Source organism: Mobula hypostoma, chromosome 27 (genome assembly GCF_963921235.1).
Source record: "Mobula hypostoma chromosome 27, sMobHyp1.1, whole genome shotgun sequence".
Classification (NCBI taxonomy): Eukaryota; Metazoa; Chordata; class Chondrichthyes; order Myliobatiformes; family Myliobatidae; genus Mobula; species Mobula hypostoma.
Window position 1 is genome coordinate 35848126 of NC_086123.1, and position 21205 is coordinate 35869330.

Here is a 21205-nt window from a genome sequence, read left to right on the forward strand (position 1 = left end):
GAAATTTTGAATGGAAGGACATTACCATGGCTGACACGTGAAGTTAGAGCCAAAGTAAAAACAAAAGAGAAGCCAAAGCCAGTGGGAAGATAAGAAAGTTTTTTTAAAACTTGAAGGAAATGAAGGTCATTAGGAAGGCAGAGATGAATTATGAAAGGAAGCTGGCAACTAATATCAAAAAAGATACTAAAAGCTTTTTTAAGTATATAAAGGGCGAAAAGAGAGTCGAGCGTAGATATTGGACCAATAGAAAATGATGCTGAAGATATTGTAATGAGAGACACAGATGGAAGAGGAACTGAATGCAAATTTTGCATCAGTCTTCACAGTGGAAGACATCTGCAGTATACCGGATATTCAAGAGTGTCAGGGAAGTTAAGTGCAGTGAAAATTACGACTGAGAAGGTGCTCATGAAGCTTAATGGTCTTACATACAACCCGTAATGAATTATATAAACAAAAGAATGCTTAATCAAACAATATATTTACATCACTCAAATACTATCAAAATATCACATCTACAATTTCTTTAGTAAGTAGACTAATAATGAGCTCTAATGTACAATTTCTACATTGGACTACAAAGTGAGTTTGTTTTACAGATGTTCTTAAATCAGATTTGACATTGTTCTACGGTAGTGCATGGTACACTATTGTACTGGGCAGCTGCTGAGTCGGTCTATAACTACAAGACCATAGTCCCAAAGCTCTCCAGGAGAAATAGCTTAGATGTGAAAAGCAGAGAAATTGTGGCTGAGCACAAATGTAACAAACTGCAAATTTCCCAACACTGGGTGAAGGATCCATCAAATAATTCAATACATTTTTGACTATGATTGCTTTAGCTTAATAAATGTCCATGGAGAGAATTAGGAGTTCCAACTTACTGGGAGTGCACATAACTGATAATCTCACCTGGTCCTTCACCACCACCTCTTCAGCCAAGAAAGCACCATTGAGAGTGCCCTGACCAGCTGCATCACCACCTGGTACAGAACTTCAAGGCATTTTAGCATCTTGGATGTTGATCAATTAGAAATAATTTTAAAGTCCTCTTCCTTGTTTTTACAGCTCTTAATAGTCTGGGACCATTATAATTCTGCTTGAGCTCTCAGATCTTCTGCTGTTCTAAATTTAAACACTCTCCCTCAGAAGGTAATTGGCAGGTCAGCTTTTTTTGAACCACGCTCCTAAACTGCAGAATTTTAAAGACTAAAACGATAAAGATTACAGACTCAGTTGACCCTTTTCTAAACACCTGCTCAAAACTTATTCATTTAAACTTGCTTTTAACTAACACATTTATGTCTTTAATTTTCATGCTTATTTTAATTTTTGTGTTTGCACTTTCATCCCATTGTAAAGCTCTTTGAGCTACATTGTTTGTATGAAAACTGCTTTATAAATAAAGTTATTATTATCTGACCCCAAGTCCCTATGAAAGATTGCAAGGACTGCCGAGGATCATCTGGGTCTCCCTTTCACCCATCCGAGATATTTATCAGGAGCACTGCTTTTGCAGGACCCTTAGCATTGTCAATGATCCTTCTCACCTGTCCAACATACTCTTTGACCTCCTGACATCAGGCAGGAGATACCATTAGCATCAGGACAAGGACTGATATGTTGGAAAACACTTCTTCCCCCATTCTGTGGGGCTATTGAACTCTTTGCCAGCTCCTAGGTCTGATCAACTGAAGTACCAGTTTACTTTTGGACTTGTGTCATAAATGCACATTATTTGTGGTAATATTACTTTGTGCACTGTGAGAGTTATATGGACACTGTTGTGTAACTTAGTTTGGAGGAACTTTGTTTTGTTTGGTGGTATACATGTATACCATTGAATAACAGTAAACCTGAACTTGAAATGTGCGCTAGATGTGTATATTTATTACTCTAAAGCAATCTCAAATAAAACAAACACTTGTGTCCATATAGCTGAATTCCATGTTATTTTGAAAACAGAAATCCTAAAAAAAGCCCTCTTTATCCATTTTTGTCTGTAAAATATCTACAAATGCTCAATGAGGCAATGTTCTACAAATCACAGCTGCTGTTTAGTTAGTCCATTGTAGTTTATATTTTCACATCACAGGTATCAGGGTTAAAATGAAGAGTATCTTTTAGTAAATACACATTACACATCCAACGTGTACCTCTGCTTTTAATTTTAATTTGTAATTTGCACAGAGCTAGTTATCTGCATTTGGACAGACAATCTTGAAATCTTATGTTAATGCTGATACACTTTGAACAGCAGTCCTATAACATCATAGCAACACGAAAGTAAACAAAAAAATAGAAAATTCCAATTATAAATACTGTTCAGGATTCTAACTAGGAAAAAAATGTATTGGCATAGATAGAAATCCAGATTTCAAATTCTGAAACTTGTTTACAAATATCCGAGCTCCTCTTCCAACAGCGTCAGCCCATATCAACCCTAACTGATAATGTTAGCAATTAATGTGAACAGTGTGAGGCAGCATCTTCTGGATAAGAGGAATAAAGCTGAGTAGTGATTCAACGATGATACACTACAAAACCACACACAGCACATTTCTTATCCCTGTGAGGCAAACAAGACAACAAACAAATAATTAGATTTCAATAAGTCCACATTTCATGGACACCGGCTACTCTAACATCCTGATTAATGTCTTTTCTTTGGTTTTGAGAGAAAGGTACATGAAACTATAACAAGGCCCCTCAGCCCATCACATTCATGCAAACCTTCCTGCCCATCTAGAACATGGTCTAAATCCTTCTAGCTCTTGTTTCTATCTCTGCCTCAGGATGAGGTGGAGTCAGATACAATCACTATACATTTAAAGAGACATTTAGATAGTGAGTTCAAGATATTAACCATTCACTACAGAGATGAATAAGAACCCCCTCAAATACCTTTTAAATCTCCTTCATCTCACCTTAAACCTATACCTTTTTGTTTTGATACTCCTACTATGGGAAAAGATTGACATCTGCACCTTTTATAAATGATACCTGTGTCAGGTCCCCTTCAGTCTCCTATGCTCCAATAGAAAATAAATACAGCCTCTCCAATGTCTCCCCATAACTAAAATTCATTAATCCAGGTAACACATTGATGAATTTCCTGTAATGTTTTTTATCCACTAAATTCTCATTACGGTCCTTCAGAAAATTATACAGTGTATTGTTTATAACAGAACAAGACAAACTAACAACCAGTAATTTGGTATTTCAAAACATGACTGGTGAACCTTCTTCCAGCTATATTCTGCAAGAATAGTTTCTCCAACCTGGCTGGATGAATGCCTTCACTTTAAGCATTTATTTATATAAGAACTAAGCTTCAATTAGGAACCAAACTGAAAATAAACAGCACTTTCCAATGAAAATACTTTCGGACGATCACATTTAAAAGGTGAAAATGAAAAACCAAAGTAGTAGTGTTTTTTTTAAAATGAGCTGAATGCTCCTTTAATGCAGGTGTTCTTAACCTGAGGTCCACGGACCCATTGGTTAATGGTAGGGGTCCATGGCATTAAAAAAGGTTGGAAATCCCTGCTTTAATGCAACCATGTGGGAGAGGAGGAGGTGGTATAGAGAAAAAAACAGAAATTATATTAAAAATGAGATGATTGAAAATGAGGTGATCAAGCCCAATACACACAGACAGAATCTGTTAAACACACATGGTATGTGCAAATGATTAGCATAATTACAATACTCTTCCAAAATTCCTTATTGGTAATTCTTCATGTCACATAAAATCTGAAATATGTCCTTCCGCAGGGAGGATGGCAACTGCAAAGACACACCGAATCCACCAATATTTGTCTCCCAGCAATCGAACCCAAAGTCTTTCAAAGCCCGTTTAGAAGCTTCTACCACAGAAGGCCTTGTATCTGAAAGACATAGTTAACAGAACACATTTGGAGTTGAACCACAGTAGAATCTAAAGTACATTTTCTCATAACAGGATTTTTGCAGGGGAAGTTTTCAAGTACCTTTTTATAATCAGAACATATCAAACAAATATGCAAGTAAGAGCTGGGGGTTGAGTGGGCTAATAAAGTCCATGTATTTCTATATGCCTAATAGGTGGTGAGATAATGTGGTCTGCAAGTTCATTATGCGCCATGTCACATGATGCAATCATCTTTCCCTGACCATGGTTGTTCTTGGTAAAGTTTTCTACAGAAGCGGTTTACCACTGCTTTCTCCTGGACAGTGTCTTTACAAGATGGATAACCCAGCCCTTATCAATACTCTTCAGAGATTGTCTGGCATCACCCCATCCTCTCCTCCCCTAATCACCTAGCCAGCTACCCAAGGTACAATACTGCAAAGGTAATTAGAGAAAAATCTGACTGCATCAGGACTCCGATAGTGCAGCCTTTCCAGACTATTTGATATTATTCCCATTAGAACACCAATATTCCTGTAAGTTTTTTTAAAAAAAGATGTTACACAGTAATGTAATAAAGTTTTTAAGTTAATCACATGAGTTTAAGCAAAGCATGAAAAATGGGGCTCAAAAGATTTTAAAAGAACCTCAAGGAATGGGGCCCCCAATGAGAATAGAGGGCATGTGGACAATGGGGCCCAAATTATTTGACAAGGAGTACAAGAAACAACCAGATCAGCCAAATATACAAATTCAAAATTAACTTTAGAGAAGAAAAATCAGTATCTGAAATATTCAATACATTATTAGTTCTCAATGGTAGATGAGTTTACACAGTCAAATGTCAAAGCATCAGGATTTCAGAAAAATCTGATTATTGGAGTTTTAATGTACTTACAGAAAGGGACAGAGAGAAGTCATACACAGAAAATACTGGAAAAATTCAACAAATCAGGCGAGACATTTTGGGATGAGACTGATCTCAGATTCAGAAAGTATAGAATTCACTACATAGAGGAGGAAAGGCCTCCATCAACACTGCACAAATCCAATAGCCTCCTCTGTATTATCATAAAAAAGCATGCATAGTTAAGAACAGAACAAATAAACATTGTACTAGGTTTGGAAAACATACACTCACTAAAGATCACACATCAAAATAGTCACTGTACCTGGTCTAAGCAGTGTTAAGCCACATCCACCACCTCCTGCTCCAGTCAATTTGCTGTGCAGCCCATATGCTGCTGTTGCCTGACATAATTTGTCCAATGAGGAATGACCCACTCCAATGACATTCAGGTGATGCTGGTTAATGTCAATAAGTTCCTGAAATCATGGAGCAGTCACAGTTGTAATTGACAATTTGAGATGTTTTTTCTGGTCATCTTGCATGCAATCTTAATTTTGCACAAGACTGTAATCCACTAATGGCTCAATATTGCCAACGGCTCTATATTTATTTATATATTTAGAGACAGAGCATGGAACAGACCCTTCCGGCCCAATAAGTGGCACTGTCCAGCAACCACCTATTTAACCTTAGCCCAATCACGGGACAATTTCAATCACCAATGCACTCATTGTTGCTTAAAACAAATTTTGAGCACTTGATTGCATTTCTCAAAATGTATGACATAATCTTGCTACATACACTGCATTTTCCACACTTTCTTACTTTTCTCACTTTATATCAATTGCACATCTAAGCCCTGTACAACAAATAAAATATTTATTATTTCATTAATATCTTGATATTTATTTAATTTATTTATTGAGACACAGCATTGAATATGGCCTGCTGGTCCTTCGGGGCACACTGCCTAGCAATCCTAGCTTATTTATGTGACAATGACCAACTGGTACATCTTTGGATTGTGGGAGGAAACTGGAGCACCTGGAGGAAACCCACACAGTGGAACAGGTAGAACGTACAAGCCCCTTACAGACAGTGCTGGGAATTAAGCCCAGGTCGTTGGTGCTGCAAAGTGATGTGCTACTGTGTCTCCAGTAACCAGAGTTCCAGGGTATTAGCAGGATTCTTCATTCAACAGACAACTTCACATATCTATTATTTTCATCACAGGACCATGTTCACAGAGCTCACTTTCAAAGCCTGAGTGTACAGTAATTAGTTTGGAGATAATCAATCATCCTTAGCAGTGCATGTACAGGTGCTGTCATCAAACTCATTAACAAAATCTGGGCACCCTAGCATGAGATAGAAATTATTTCCACCTGAACAGGTACAAGCTTAAAAAAAAACAGAAGTTGTGGTTTCTTCCTCAAAAATCTAGCAGCCATCAACTACATCATTATAATGTGCCCAGATTTTTCCTAATGGATTAATTTCTAATGGAAGCTTACCTCCAGAGTTGTGTAGTGTTCACTTGTATCACTGCCAGATGCAATAGCAGCCAGAATACGCTCACACTCGCAGGAAATAGCATCTATTGAGTCCAGCACGGGTTTTATTATGCTTGGTAGCTAAGACAAGAAAATAACTTTATTCACTATTGTCCTTTATGTAATTACGACAAGGGGTGATAGAGAAGACAGCCAAGCCATAAATTTTCCTGATTTTTTTCCCACTGGTGTTCTCCTTCAACATGGAATCACATACAAAATACAGCACAGAAACAGGCCTTTTGGCCCATCTAGTCTATGCCGTACCATTTAAACTGCCTAGTCTCATTGACCTGCACCAGGACCATAGCACTCCATATAAATTTTCCTGATTTTTTTCCCACTGGTGTTCTCCTTCAACATGGAATCACATACAAAATACAGCACAGAAACAGGCCTTTTGGCCCATCTAGTCTATGCCGTACCATTTAAACTGCCTAGTCTCATTGACCTGCACCAGGACCATAGCACTCCATATCTCTACCAATCATGTACCTATCCAAACTTCTCTTAAATGTTGAAATCAAACTTGCATGCACCACTTGTGCTAGCAGCTCATTCCACAGTCTCACCACCCTCTGAGTGAGGAAGTTTCCCCTCGTGTTCCCCTTAAACTCTTTACCTTTCACCCTTAACCCATGACCTCTAGTTGTAGTCCCACCCAACCTCAGTGGAAAAAGCCTGCTTGCATTTACCCTGTCTATACCTCACACAATGTTGTACTTCTCTATCAAATCTCCCCTCAATCATCTTCCAAGCAAGGAATAAAGTCCTAAACTATTCAATCTTTCCTGATAACTCAGGTCCTCCAGACCCGACAATATCCTTGTACACATCCTTGTGTTTGTAAACACAAAGTACTTTGTCCTCAAGATATGTTAAATTAGCATTAATAAAATATCAACACTGTTGGAAGATAATTGCAGTGAAAGGTGATCAATCCTTGTGATTTGATATCCTGCATCCTAAGGTTCAGGAGGAGGAAGCTAAAAAGATAATGGATGCACTGGCAAACATCTTCCAAAAGTACCCACTGAGTGGAACGCAGCTAGCCTGACATCAGTGGTAGGGGCAGTGGTGAAATTTAGTGTTAAATAATTGTTACCTCGACAATTTTGGTCTGCACCCTGCTCTCTGCATCTCACCCTCTCCCTGCCACACAAAAACACACTTGCTTTGTCATTTTTACAGCTACAAAGAAAGGAGCTTGACCTGAAATATTAATTCCATTTCTCCTCTACAAATGCTGCCTGGCTTACTGAATCCTTCCAATGTTTTTTGCTTTTGTTTTGGGATTTCCAGCTTCTGCTCCTTTTTGATTCAGTAGTTACAAGAATGCAGCTCAGAGCTGTGAAGAAATCCAGCACAGGAATAGGACCATGCTGATCAAGATGCCCATTTAAGCCAGTTTCACTTGCCTGTGTTTGGCCCGTATCCCTCTAAACATAGAAACATAGAAACATAGAAAATAGGTGCAGGAGTAGGCCATTTGGCCCTTCGAGCCTGCGCCGCCATTTATTATGATCATGGCTGATCATCCAACTCAGAACCCCGCCCCAGCCTTCCCTCCATACCCCCTGACCCCCGTAGCCACAAGGGCCATATCTAACTCCCTCTTAAATATAGCCAATGAACTGGCCTCAACAGTTTCCTGTGGCAGAGAATTCCACAGATTCACCACTCTCTGTGTGAAGAAGTTTTTCCTAATCTCGGTCCTAAAAGGCTTCCCCTCTATCCTCAAACTGTGACCCCTCGTTCTGGACTTCCCCAACATTGGGAACAATCTTCCTGCATCTAGCCTGTCCAATCCCTTTAGGATCTTATACGTTTCAATCAGATCACCCCTCAATCTTCTAAATTCCAACGAGTACAAGCCCAATTCATCCAGTCTTTCTTCATATGAAAGTCCTGCCATCCCAGGAATCAATCTGGTGAACCTTCCTTGTACTCCCTCTATGGCAAAGATGTCTTTCCTCAGATTAGGGGACCAAAACTGCACACAATACTCCAGGTGTGGTCTCACCAAGGCCTTGTCCAACTGCAGTAGTACCTCCCTGCTCCTGTACTCGAATCCTCTCGCTATAAATGCCAGCATACCATTCGCCTTTTTCACCGCCTGCTGTACCTGCATGCCCACTTTCAATGACTGGTGTATAATGACACCCAGGTCTCGTTGCACCTCCCCTTTTCCTAATCGGCCACCATTCAGATAATAATCTGTTTTCCTATTTTTGCCACCAAAGTGGATAACTTCACATTTATCCACATTAAGTTGCATCTGCCATGAATTTGCCCACTCACCCAACCTATCCAAGTCACCCTGCATCCTCTTAGCATCCTCCTCACTGCTAACACTGCCACCCAGCTTCGTGTCATCCGCAAACTTGGAGATGCTGCATTTAATTCCCTCATCCAAGTCATTAATATATATTGTAAACAACTGGGGTCCCAGCACTGAGCCTTGCAGTACCCCACTAGTCACCGCCTGCCATTCTGAAAAGGTCCCGTTTATTCCCACTCTTTGCTTCCTGTCTGCCAACCAATTCTCCACCCACACCAATACCTTACCCCCAATACCGTGTGCTTTAAGTTTGCACACTAATCTCCTGTGTGGGACCTTGTCAAAAGCCTTTTGAAAATCCAAATATACCACATCCACTGGTTCTCCCCTATCCACTCTACTAGTTATATCCTCAAAAAATTCTATGAGATTCGTCAGACATGATTTTCCTTTCACAAATCCATGCTGACTTTGTCCGATCATTTCACCGCTTTCCAAATGTGCTGTTATCACATCCTTGATAACTGACTCCAGCAGTTTCCCCACCACCGACGTTAGGCTAACTGGTCTATAATTCCCCAGTTTCTCTCTCCCTCCTTTTTTAAAAAGTGGGGTTACATTAACCACCCTCCAATCCTCAGGAACTAGTCCAGAATCTAACGAGTTTTGAAAAATCATCACTAATGCATCCACTATTTCTTGGGCTACTTCTTTAAGCACTCTAGGATGCAGACCATCTGGCCCTGGGGTTCCCAACCCTTTTTTATGTCATGGACCAATACCATTAAGCAAGGGATCTGTGAACTCGTTTGGGATCCCCTGCTCTAAACTCCTGTACATGTACTTGTCCAAGTGACTTCCAGGTGTTTTTACTGAACTTTCCTCCACTCTCTGTGTGAAGTTACCACTTGGATCCCTTTCAAATCTTTCTTCTCTCACCTTAAATCCGTGTCCCTTAGTTCTTTTTTTCATTCCTATTCCAGGGAAAAAAGACAGGCAGGGTGCATTCACCCGCTCTATCAATGCATATCGTGATTTTATACATCATCCCTCAGTCTCCTTTACTCCAGTGAATAGACTCTCAGCCTGCCCAACCTCTCCCTATCGCTCTGTTCCTACAGAACTGGCAATGCTTAGGTGATTCCAAACATAGGTTTTCATCAGGGACAGCACCACATGTCCTTAATGTAAAACTGGAGAAAGAAAAATCACCTCACCCGTCATGAAATGTGTTGATTCGCAATGGTTTAAATAGTAGATATAGATGTGACACTTGCTTGTATCACTGGATTGGACTTCCAAGATCAAGGAAGTGAAAATGCCCCAGTGCAATGAACTTTAAAAGCTCAACAGCACAGGTTTCCTGTCATCATCAGGATACAAAGAACCACCACCACACAGTAGATTATAAAGGGAAATAGAAGAGCAAAAGGATATGGAGAGAGAAGTTTGTCAGATCAAAATCCAAAACCTTTGTTTCTGCTGTCAGCAGGCATTAAAAGAAACAGAAATAACAAACCTTATTAAGTTTGTCCTTCACCCCAGTTACTAATACTTTAGTACTTCTTGAGACCTTTGTATTAGTAAGCAGTATCCGCAGAGTGGGGACTCTGAAAGAAAGCAAGACAGTTCAAATCTTAATATCACGACAAAAAAAATAACAAGAACCACTGCAAAGATCTGAAAGGAGTTTTACCATTTTATTTTCAACTCCTCCTCACTGCTGCTTTTGAGGTACACTTACATCAGTCCCATTTGCAGACCTGACATCTTTGAATGTTGGAAGCAGGATTAGGACACGTGGCTTTGTGAACCTTCCCAGCCTTTCAAAAAGATAGTGTTTGAACCCATGTCTTAGTTCACATTCACACCAAATTGTTATACACTCCAATCCCATTATTTATCCATCTAAACTTCCAATGTGCTCATAAATGGAGAATCTGTGGACAAAATATGAAGATTTGCAACCATCTGGTTGAGAAAAATTGTCTTCATTTCCATCCTAAATGGAGAATACTTGGGGCACTTGGGGGGTTCCCAATCTTTTTTATGCCATGGACCCCTACAATTAACTGAGTGGTCGTCTATGAACCACAGGTTGGGAACCCCTACATTAGACAATAGCCTCAAATTCTGAACGTCTTGTAGAGAAGAAGTCACTCAACACTTAATGAAATGTTGTAAAACAAGTTGAAATGTTGGAAAGCTTGAAATAGAAATAGAAAATGTAAGAACTATAACAAATCGTCAGGATCTATAGAAAAAAGTCAGTGTTGTCTTGGGTGTCAATAAATTCACATCTCATTCTTCTAAACTCTTATGAATCCAGGTCAATCTCACTTGCTCTCTTTTCAAAGGACAATGCCTACATTGCACAAACTAAACTACTGAATCGATGCTACAATGAATCCATGGCAAATATACAACAGCAAAACTGCACACAGAACTCCTACAAAAATCTTACAAAGCTTGTACAATCTCAAAATAACTTTGTAACTTTAACAGTCTAATCATGAAATGCAGACCACAGTAGCTGTTGAAAATTGGAAATTAAGGAAAATGCTGGAAGCAGTCATATCAGGCTCACTGTGGAGTGAAAAGAAAGAGTGGTCCAGGTGAATGAATGATCTTATGGCAGAACTAACCAAGTTGGCTGGCTATCTGAAATTCTTGGATTGAAGATATAGTCCACAGCACAGCAATATAGCTAGCCAGAAGATATGGGTCCGTTCCCCAAGCCAGACAAATCAGTGCGCAAGTGAAATGAAGAATTCTAGCGTAAGTTTTGTGTACTTAAAACACATCCTCGGCAGAACTGTTACCCAATCAGTGTTTGCTTTTTCTGGTATAAAGGAGACTAGGTCATGAGCACCAAACGTAATATACTAAAGTTGTAAGAATGCAAGTGAATTACACTTCATCTGGAAGAACTGCTTAGGTCTCTGGACCGTGGGAAGGGAAGATGCAAAGAAAAGTATTGCATCTCCAGTGGTTACGTACACAAAAAAAGGCCAGTCATTTCAGTTCTCTATACCATCCCTGCAAAGTTTGGAAAAAGTACATAACATTTAACAAACTTTAAGACTGCAACCTTTCTCAAATCAGGGCAAGGGTACATTTCAGTCAGTATTGGCAAAAAAAATGCCAAGAGGTTCAGTTCACTCAGTCTTAAAGTAGAGGCTGGAAATTCAAGATAAAAAGTCACCAATTTGGGATGGAGGCCAGGAGAAAACTATATAACAGGTGGGTAAATCTTTGAAACACTCTACCTCAGAGGAGTGTGGATTCTCAGCTGATGACTATATTAAAAGTCAACAATGGTACATTTTTAGAAAATTATGGGGATGTGGAGATTACTTAGAAAAGTAGAGTAGAGGCCCAGGGTCAGTTAAGACCTTTCAGAATGATGCATAGGCTATCGTGGCCTGCTCTTTTATCTATTTATTATTATGCTTATTATTTTTACATGAATTAATAAAATGTATCTATTTATTAATATGCCCTTTTAACTTCATACCTACACCCAACTGTTTTAAATTTCCTTGTGGTGGCCAGGAAAACACCGAAAATTTGTAAAAAGAAGAGAGAGAGGAAACAACAACGCTTGTCAAAATGCTACAGTTTTTAAGCAAAATAAAATGAATGTAAAATACACAGGATAAAGAGGATTATGTTATTGGAGCTACAATATGAAACTAGAACATCAAATATAATTAAATCATGCTAGGAACAGAAAATAAAATCAATAATTTTAAGTAAATCAATACATTACTGAATTAGTTAGATTGCCAAATAAACCCTTCATTATCATTCAAGATATTAATTTAATAATTTGTCAATGATAAATTACCATATTATTTTCATTGTAGTATACTTTCAAACAGAATAGCGTTCTTAAAATTAATACTACATTCTGTTGAGAACAATTTTTTTTAAGTTATTAATAATGAATATAAAAAATAGGTACCTGGATAAAGGGATAATTTTACCTGCATGATATCTCAACACTCCTCCTAAATTACAAAAAAAACACAAATTCTTAAGATTGGAAACAGTATATTATCATGAAAAAGTACATTTAGTAACTTAGATTCTGAGACCATTGATGAACTTTTAAGTATATTGAATCTGTGGGGTAAACTTTTAATTAAATGTCAATTAAACAGCAGATAATTTCAGTGAATAAGCTAGTTTGATCCCAAGTTTGTGCCCAGCAACCAATTTTACCTGACAACTGTGTTTCTGACTACCAGTTGACTACTGACTGTGTGTTACAAAAGGTAAATTTGCTGAGATTTTTGATCACTACCTAGCAACTCCTACTAAAATGCACCTTTTTGGATTGGTGTGATAATTCCCACAGAGCGTACTCACCTATAAAGATTGATGAATGAAGAAAAGGCATTGTAGGATGATTTTGACATTAGAACTTAGCAAAAAAAAAATCACTTCTTTTGAAAAGATACACAATCTCATAAGTAAAATCCACTTTATCAGCAATTTAGTTTGAACATGAATGCTGAACTCAAAGGAAGTAAAAATGCAACTGGTGGTAATAGTGAAATTCTGCATCACTTGAAGTGAGCAGCTTCAAGTTCCTGGGTGTCAAGATCTCTGAGGATCTAACCTGGTCCCAACACACTGATGTAGTCATAAAGAAGGCAAGACAGCGGCTATACTTTATTAGGAGTTTGAAGAGAGTTGGTATGTCAACAAATACACTCAAAAACTTCTATAGTTGTACCATGGAGAGCATTCTGACAGGCTGCATCACTGTCTGGTATGGGGGCGCTACTGCACAGGACCGAAAGAAGCTGTAGAAGGTTGTAAATCTAGTCAGCTCCATCTTGGGCACTAGCCTACAAAGTACTCAGGACATCTTTAGGAAGCGGTGTCTCAGAAGGCAGCGTCCATTACTAAAGACCTCCAGCACCCAGGGCATGCCCGTTTCTCACTATTACCATCAGGTAGGAGATACAGAAGCCTGAAGGCACGCACTCAGCAATTCAGGAACAGCTTCTTCCCCTCTGCATCCGATTCCTGAATGGACTTTGAAGCTTTGGACACTACATCACTTATTTTAATATACAGTATTTCTGTTCTTTTTGCACATTTTTAGATAATCTATTCAATATACATAATTGATTTACTTGTTTATTTATTATTATGCTTTATTTAATTTATTTTTTTCTCTCTCTGCTAGATTATTTATTGCATTGAACTGCTGCTGCTAAATTAATAAATTTCACGTCACATGCCGGTGATAATAAACCTGATTCTGACCATTAGACTGATGGTGTATATTGGTTTAATTGATGAATACCCTTGCAGCATTAGAATTTTGCAAAATTTCAGGCTCCCACATTATGTGAACTTTCTATCCTTTTGCTACAATGCTGACAGAAACCGCATCATTACACTAGGACATCACTGAAAATAAAACCTCATTGTTCTGATCTTAGTCATAGGATACTACTCAAAGAACCATTCCCATATGGGATGCAGCATTTCATGGCACCTACCACCATCAGAAACAATGAAAATTGGGCAATATATGCTGGTCTTGCCAGGGACACCCACATTATGAATAAATAAAATAATACAACACTGGCAGAAACACCATGTCTAATTGCTCTTCAACTGTTGAGTCAGTAAAGAATCACAATGTTTTACTGAAAAGAATGTTAGATTTCCTTCCTGAAGGAATTCAGGAACCAGGCGAGTTTTTAATAACAGTTCTGCAATTTCACTATTACTGTTACTGGAATTAACTTTTTTTATTAAGATAATTATGTTAATTATTTAGTTCCTGTTTAGCTGACCAATATATGAATGAACCAACTGATGAATTAGAAGAGCGAACTGTATATATTACAAGTGAATAATATTATTTTCCTAAGCTAATATTTTAATGAGTGGCTAGGTAATATAGAATTGAAAATCGACTTGTATCAATGACTATGGAAAAGAGTACAGTTGATGTTTCAGGCCGAGACCTTTCAACAGGACCTGAAACGTCTTAGCCTGAAAAGTCAACTGTAGTCTTTTCCATAGATGCTACCTGGCATTTCCTCCAGCATTTTGTGTGTTGGTTGGATTTCCAGCATCTACAGATTTTCTCTTGTTTGTATCAATGACTATTGTCAAATGCTAGTTAATTTCAAGCAAGTAGGAAGAAACTCTCCAAATCACTTGTACCACTTTCATCTAATAAAGAGCATATCGACTGTAAGAAAGACTGTTAATCAATTTTTTAAACTACAAACACTGCTTGTTAGAAGGATTTACTTTAAGGTCATATGCAACTTCACCTGTTGCAAGTAATCTCAATTACAACATATCTAGACTATTGCAAATAGTGTTTGTATAACCTTTCTTTCCTTTTCTCTTGGATTATAGTGCACGTTCTTCTTTCCTTGCTCCCTCCTAATATTGTTTAACTCAAAAGCGTGTTCACTATATCTTGGTCTGATAAGGACTTCAGAGCAAAAATTCCTTCACCATCCAATGTTATCGTCCAACTATCATTATAAGATGCAGCTCTTTCCTACTTTGGTGAAACATGCATACTCCCTTATTCTGATCATTCAAATTCTTGAAAAATAATCATTTTCTTGGTACGTTGTTTGGTTTTCTGCCTGTAGCTCCAGGTCTTTCCACATCCTGCCCTTTCCATATTCAAATTGCTGGATCCCCTTCACTACCTTCATGACAAATTACAAGGTTTTTCTAATGTATTCTTTGACTACCCAGCTCCAGTTACAAACTACTCGCAAGGAGTTCCAGATCTTCAGGGAAGTAATTAAATAATATGCAAATGATAAATCCAAGTGCTGCTGTGAGCATCCTATCTAGTGTCACAATTTAATGAAACTGTTTCACAGGAACACAATCAGAACAAATAGAATGGAATCATTACAGTTCTATTGTTAGTCAATCCCAAAAGGAAAGGTTATGCAGCTTGTTATACTTTCTTAAATACCAATGAAATTTACAGTACAGACGATCTGACCCAAGAGATCCAGCCTATGATTGGACTGCCTGAACCTTCTCCCAATTAATTTAATTTAATCCTATTAGTATAACTTTCTATTTCTTTCTCCTTTGTGCAGCAATATCTCTTTATATGAAATAGTTGAGCCAAATAGCATCTCTTCATATTGCAGTAAATCCCATGTTCAATAAATGACAGCAAAGAATTAGACAGAAACAGCATTGTACAGGTGGAGGATAAGGTAGTATTTTATACTTGAAGGAGAGGGTGACATAAGTGCATTCAATGAAGGAAGAGACCACTGATTACAGAAACTGCTGAGCTTAATGAAACAATCGGACACACACACACACACACACACAAAACAAAAACAAAGTATTAGAGTACTGGGGGGCAATTAACCCTTATATCTTTGTGGACACTGATATAGAGATATTGCCCAGAAGTTCCTTCAATATAATTGCCCTAAAAGTGATCAGCAGCAGGTAGTTAATTTACTTTAACTTTTATAAAATTTAACTTTAACGTCAGATATTAACTTTTTAATGGAGGATTGCAAATCCTCAGTTCCCCTCCAGTAAGTATTGCTATAGAGGAAGATGGTCATCTGTGTAAATTCTTTCTGGCTGTTGACTAGGTTACTCAGAACATATATGCAGATTTCCTTCCCACCCTGTACACATGTTCCAATACTGCAAGTCAGAATGGACCTGAATAAGACATAGGATTAAATCTATACTCTGCATTCTATATGCAAGACTTCTGACACATGGTGCTGTCCCTAACAGTTTCATTATTTAATCAGGTCTCAACTGCAATTGTGAAAAGTTGCTCACTAAACAAAGCTCGATTTCTTAGTGGTTCTTTTTGATGAAGAGTGCATCATAATATGGATAAAGGGTTTATGGGTTTCATGTTGATTCAAAATTGCTAACCAAGCATTCTGACAGAAGAAAAAAAGAGAACAGAGATAGCAGAGATATAAATTACTGCATTTCATGTACTTTCTTCATGTGCAGGTGAATCCAGCATACATTAAACAGCAGCTTTTCATTTTATGTAATTATACAGGCACTCTTTCCCTTTACTGGCCTGCAGTTCACCTTTGGGCAAGGTGTAGCTCTTGCTTACACACTTTTAGGGCAATTATATTGAAGGAACTTCTGGGCAATATCTCTATATCAGTGTCCACAAAGATATAAGGGTTAATTGCCCCCCAGTACTCTAATACTTTGTTTTGTGTGTGTGTGTGTGTGTGTGCCCTCCCCACCCCCAATCAGGGTTACGTGAAGCCATGGGAGCAGGTGGTGGATGGCCATATGAGCAGCTGGTACATATCACCAGTCCTGGTTATATGACCACTGACGCCAGGCAGACAATTTCTGCAGAGTGTTATGGGGTCACCCCTCTTGTGAAGACATAGCCCAGGAGAAGGCAATGATAAACCACTTTTGTAGAAAAATTTACCAAGATTAATCACGGTCGAAGGACCATGATCACCCATGTCAAATGACACAGCACATAGCTACGATGATGATTAGATAGACCCTTACCAATTTAGAGGCATTTAGAAAGACAAAATTCATATCTTTTGCCTCATTAAGTACCACATTTAGTAAAAAATTGCTAAGTTCTAATTAGTGCAAAACGTTCAAACTTGAAGATAGAAATAAAAGTTACCCCATGTTCCTACGGCATTATCCACACCAGATGGGTTCCCATGTATCAGCTTCTCTCCCTGAAAAGCCCATTTGTTGATCAGTTCCAGTTCATCATCATTCCATCTGATTGTGTGTAAAAGATTGAGAAAGGACATACATGTCAATAAAAATAATTTCTCATAAAAATAAACTACAGATACGATTTTATTAGGCCAGTTGTAATCAGCATTTTCTACTTCCCATCCCATGTATTAATTCTAGGTGAAACAATAAGATTACATTTTCAGCATTAGAAGAACAATTGAACAGATTCTAAATTATACCTCCTGTCATACTACCAAAGGAACACACAAAATGCTGGAGGAAACCAGCAGGTCAGGCAGTGCCTATGGAAATGAATAAACAGTTCATATTTCGGGCTGAGACCTTCTTCAGGACTGGAAAGTCAGTGAGAAAAGAGCAAAATAAAAAGGCAGGGGGAGGGAAAGAAGGATAGTTAGAAGGTGAAAGACGAAGCCAGGTGGGCGGCAAAGATAAAGGGCTGGAGAGGAGTGAATCTGCTAAGAGAGGAGAGTGAACCATAGGAGAAAGGGAAGGACGAGGGGACCCAGGAGGAGGTGATAAGCAGGTGAGAAGAGGTAAGAGACCTGTGTGGATAATAGAAGAGGAGAGGGGGAGGGATTTTTTTTTAAACTGGAAGGAGAAATTGATACTCATGCCATCATGTTGGAGGCTACCCAGACGGAATACAAGGTGTTGTTCCTCCACGCTGAGGGTGGCCTCATCGTGGCACAAGAGGCCGTGGACCGAAATGTTGGATATACTACCAAAGGCTTTCTTAAAATTCCTAGCAATACACACGAAATGCTGGAGGAACTCAGCAGGCTAGGTAGCATCTATGGAAAAGAGTACAGTTGATGTTTTAGGCCGAGACCCTTCATCAATCCTGTTTCTATCCCTTCCATTAAGTGTAAAATGTTCTTTTCCATCACAAAACCATTAATATACATGTTTAGAATCAAGATATTCATGTGGCTATTGCTTATTTCTCGTGGAAAAAAGGAATGAGTTTAATAATTTTGAATAATATTTTCAAAACAGAGTTTCAAAATGAGTACCTGGCAATGTCTTTCTCTTGCAGCTCTGGACAAGTTATGGCCCCACTGGCAGTCAGAAGAGCAGCTGCAAGACACACACAATATGCAGCACTGGATCCCAGGCCAGCTCCTATTGGAAGCTCAGACCAAACTACAATGTCTACACTTGGCAACTGACTGGAATTAGAAACATATAATATTAGTGCAATAATATAGTAAACACTTTAATATTGACGCACAGTGTAGCAGGTAGTGTAACGCTTTACAGTGCCAGCAATCTGGATTCTGTTACCATCACTGTCTGTAAGGAGTTTGTACATTCTCCCCATAACTGCGTGGGTTTCCCCCCCATAGTCCAAAGACATATGGGTTAGGGTTAGTAGGTTGTGTGCGTGCTATTTGCACTGGAACTGTGACAATACTCATGGGCTGTCCCCAGCACATCCTTGGACTGTGTTGGTTGTTGGCAAAAATGATACATTTCACTGTATGTTTTGATGTACCTGTGACAGAATAAGCTAACTTTTTTTAGAAGCATGAACGACTCCCTTTTGCCTACTCTGCCATTCATTGGCCATGGCTGATCTTCTATCTAGGCCAGGGGCTCCCAATCTTTTTTTATGCCATGGACAGATACTATTCAGCAAGGAGTCCTTGGACCCCAGGGTGGGAACCCCTAATCCAAGTACTGTATTAGTTTATGGCAGCCCTGATTCCCTTATGACTATCAATACGTTCAGAATAAATATAACAGCTAAGTCTCCACAGCCCAGCAGGGTAGAGGATGCCAAAAGCTCACCACACTGAAGAAATGTCTTCTCATCTCAGTTTTAAGTTGCCTACCCCGATCCTGAAACCATGTAACCTACTCTCTGATTCCTCAGTAAAAGGAAACAACTTTCCTGCAGGTAACCTGGCGAGCTCCTTAAAACAAACACCAGAAATTCTACAGATGCTGGAAATCCAAAGCTGGAGGAACTCAGCAGGCCAGGCAGCATCTATGGAAAAGAGTAAACAGTCGAGGTAAACAGGACTGATGAAGGGTCTCAGGCCAAAATGTTGACTGTTTGCTCTTTTCCATAGATGCTACCTGAGTTCCTCCAGCATTTAACAGGTGAAGCTCTTTAATAATCATGTATGTCTGATGAGATTTCCTCTCAGTACCACTCTGGTCATTCTCTCCTAATTAGGCAAACCCATCTCACCCGGAACTAGTCTGTCGAATCTTCCTTGTACTCAATCTGTGGTATGAATATCCTTTCTGAAGAAAGGAGATCAGAAGCACACAGGATCGTCCAGGCTTGGTCCAATATATTTTCAGTGAAACATCTTTCATAATAAAGTTTAAGGCACAATTTATCCTGTTCCTCACTGCAGCACCTGTGTGTTGGTCTTCAGTGGCTTGTGTAGATACACAATTAAGTCTCTTTGAACAGCAACACTGTTCGATCACTCACTACTGAATAAACATTTCACTCTCTGTATGTACAGTAAGGTGACTAATTTCACATATTACATCTACATACACCCAGCTTGTTCAAAACCCCCGAACTCTTTTTAGACCTTCCTCCATACTCGTAAATCACATCGTTTAGAGTTATTTGCACATTTGGAAATATGAGATTAGGTCCTTTTAGTTACACTAGAATCAGAATCAAGTTTAGCATCACTGGTATAGGTCATGAAATTTGTTGTTATGCAGCAGTACATTGCAAAACACAAAACTGTAACTTACAGTAAGCATATATGTTAAAAAAGTTAAATTAAATTAGTACAAAATGAGGGGAAAAAAGTAGTGAGGCAGTGTTCATGGGTTCAATATCCATTCAGAAGTCTGATGGCAAAGGGGAAGAAGCTGTTTCTGAATTGTTGAGTGTGTCTTCAGACTCCTGTATCTCCTCCCTGACGGTAGCAATGAGAAGTGGGCAAATCCTAGGTGATGGGGTCCTTAGCAATGGGACACCGCCTTGTTGAGGAACTGCCTTTTGAAGATGACCTGAATGCTGGGGAGGCTAAGGCCCATGATGTAGCTGACTGAGTTCACAACTTTCTACAGCTTATTTCGATCCTGTGCAGTGCCCCCATACCAGATGATGATGCATTATTTGTAGTGATTGTAAAATCAAGTATCCAAGTACAGTGTTCTGTAGCGCTGCATTACTCACAGCCTGGCAAGCTGAGAATAAACTGCATATTTCCACTCCTTGCTTTCTGTCCAATAACTAGTTCTCAATCCTTGCGCAGAAGCCTTGTTAATCACTTTTCTGTGTAAAACCTTAATGACTGCATTCCGAAAATCCAGATACACTGGTTCCCCCCCCACCACCCCACACACCATTTATTCTGCTAGTCATCCTCAAAGAATTGCAGGAAATTAGTCAATCATAATTTTCACTTGACCAATCAATACTGGCTCTGCTCAATCTTGTGTTCATCAAGTTGTTCTGTTACTACATCCAGCTTTCAAGAAGACAGGTGCAAAATAACTTTTCATTAGCCATGGATGAATTTCCTTTTCTGCTGGTTTGAATGCAAGAAGAGTATATACTTTTGCACTATTTCTTTAAAAACCAGGATTGTCTGTCAACTATTCTGCCTTTCAATATATTCTCCTCTTAAACCATTGCTTAATGTCTTCTAGTGCTTTCATTTATTTAAATGTAAGAGCCTTCTTTAATATTGAACTACATCACTGTCAAATTCAGTATGAAATTCTCTCCTATTATGACCACTCTTTTCCAAAGCTCTCTTAACCACAAGATTATCAAATAACCCTTTCTAATAATAATAAAGAAATTCAAAATTGGCCTTTCCCTAGTTGGTTCTGCAACATATCATTCTAGTAAATCATCCGGCCTACATTTAATGAATCTG

General features: G+C 38.7%; 1 protein-coding gene across 1 annotated transcript in view; it reads right to left on the minus strand.

The window, feature by feature from the left end:
• Positions 1–548: 548 nt before the first annotated feature.
• The window catches only part of mvk (mevalonate kinase), a 33365-nt gene continuing 12708 nt past the window's right edge, over positions 549–21205 (minus strand). Inside the window, exons 5-11 of the mRNA XM_063034271.1 lie at positions 18353–18508; positions 17254–17357; positions 12547–12592; positions 10099–10189; positions 6260–6379; positions 5068–5221; positions 549–3893 (exon numbers count right to left, since the gene is read on the minus strand). Coding sequence (XP_062890341.1) covers positions 3730–3893; positions 5068–5221; positions 6260–6379; positions 10099–10189; positions 12547–12592; positions 17254–17357; positions 18353–18508 — 835 coding nt within the window. The 3' untranslated portion in view covers positions 549–3729. The remainder of the gene's footprint in view (positions 3894–5067; positions 5222–6259; positions 6380–10098; positions 10190–12546; positions 12593–17253; positions 17358–18352; positions 18509–21205) is intronic.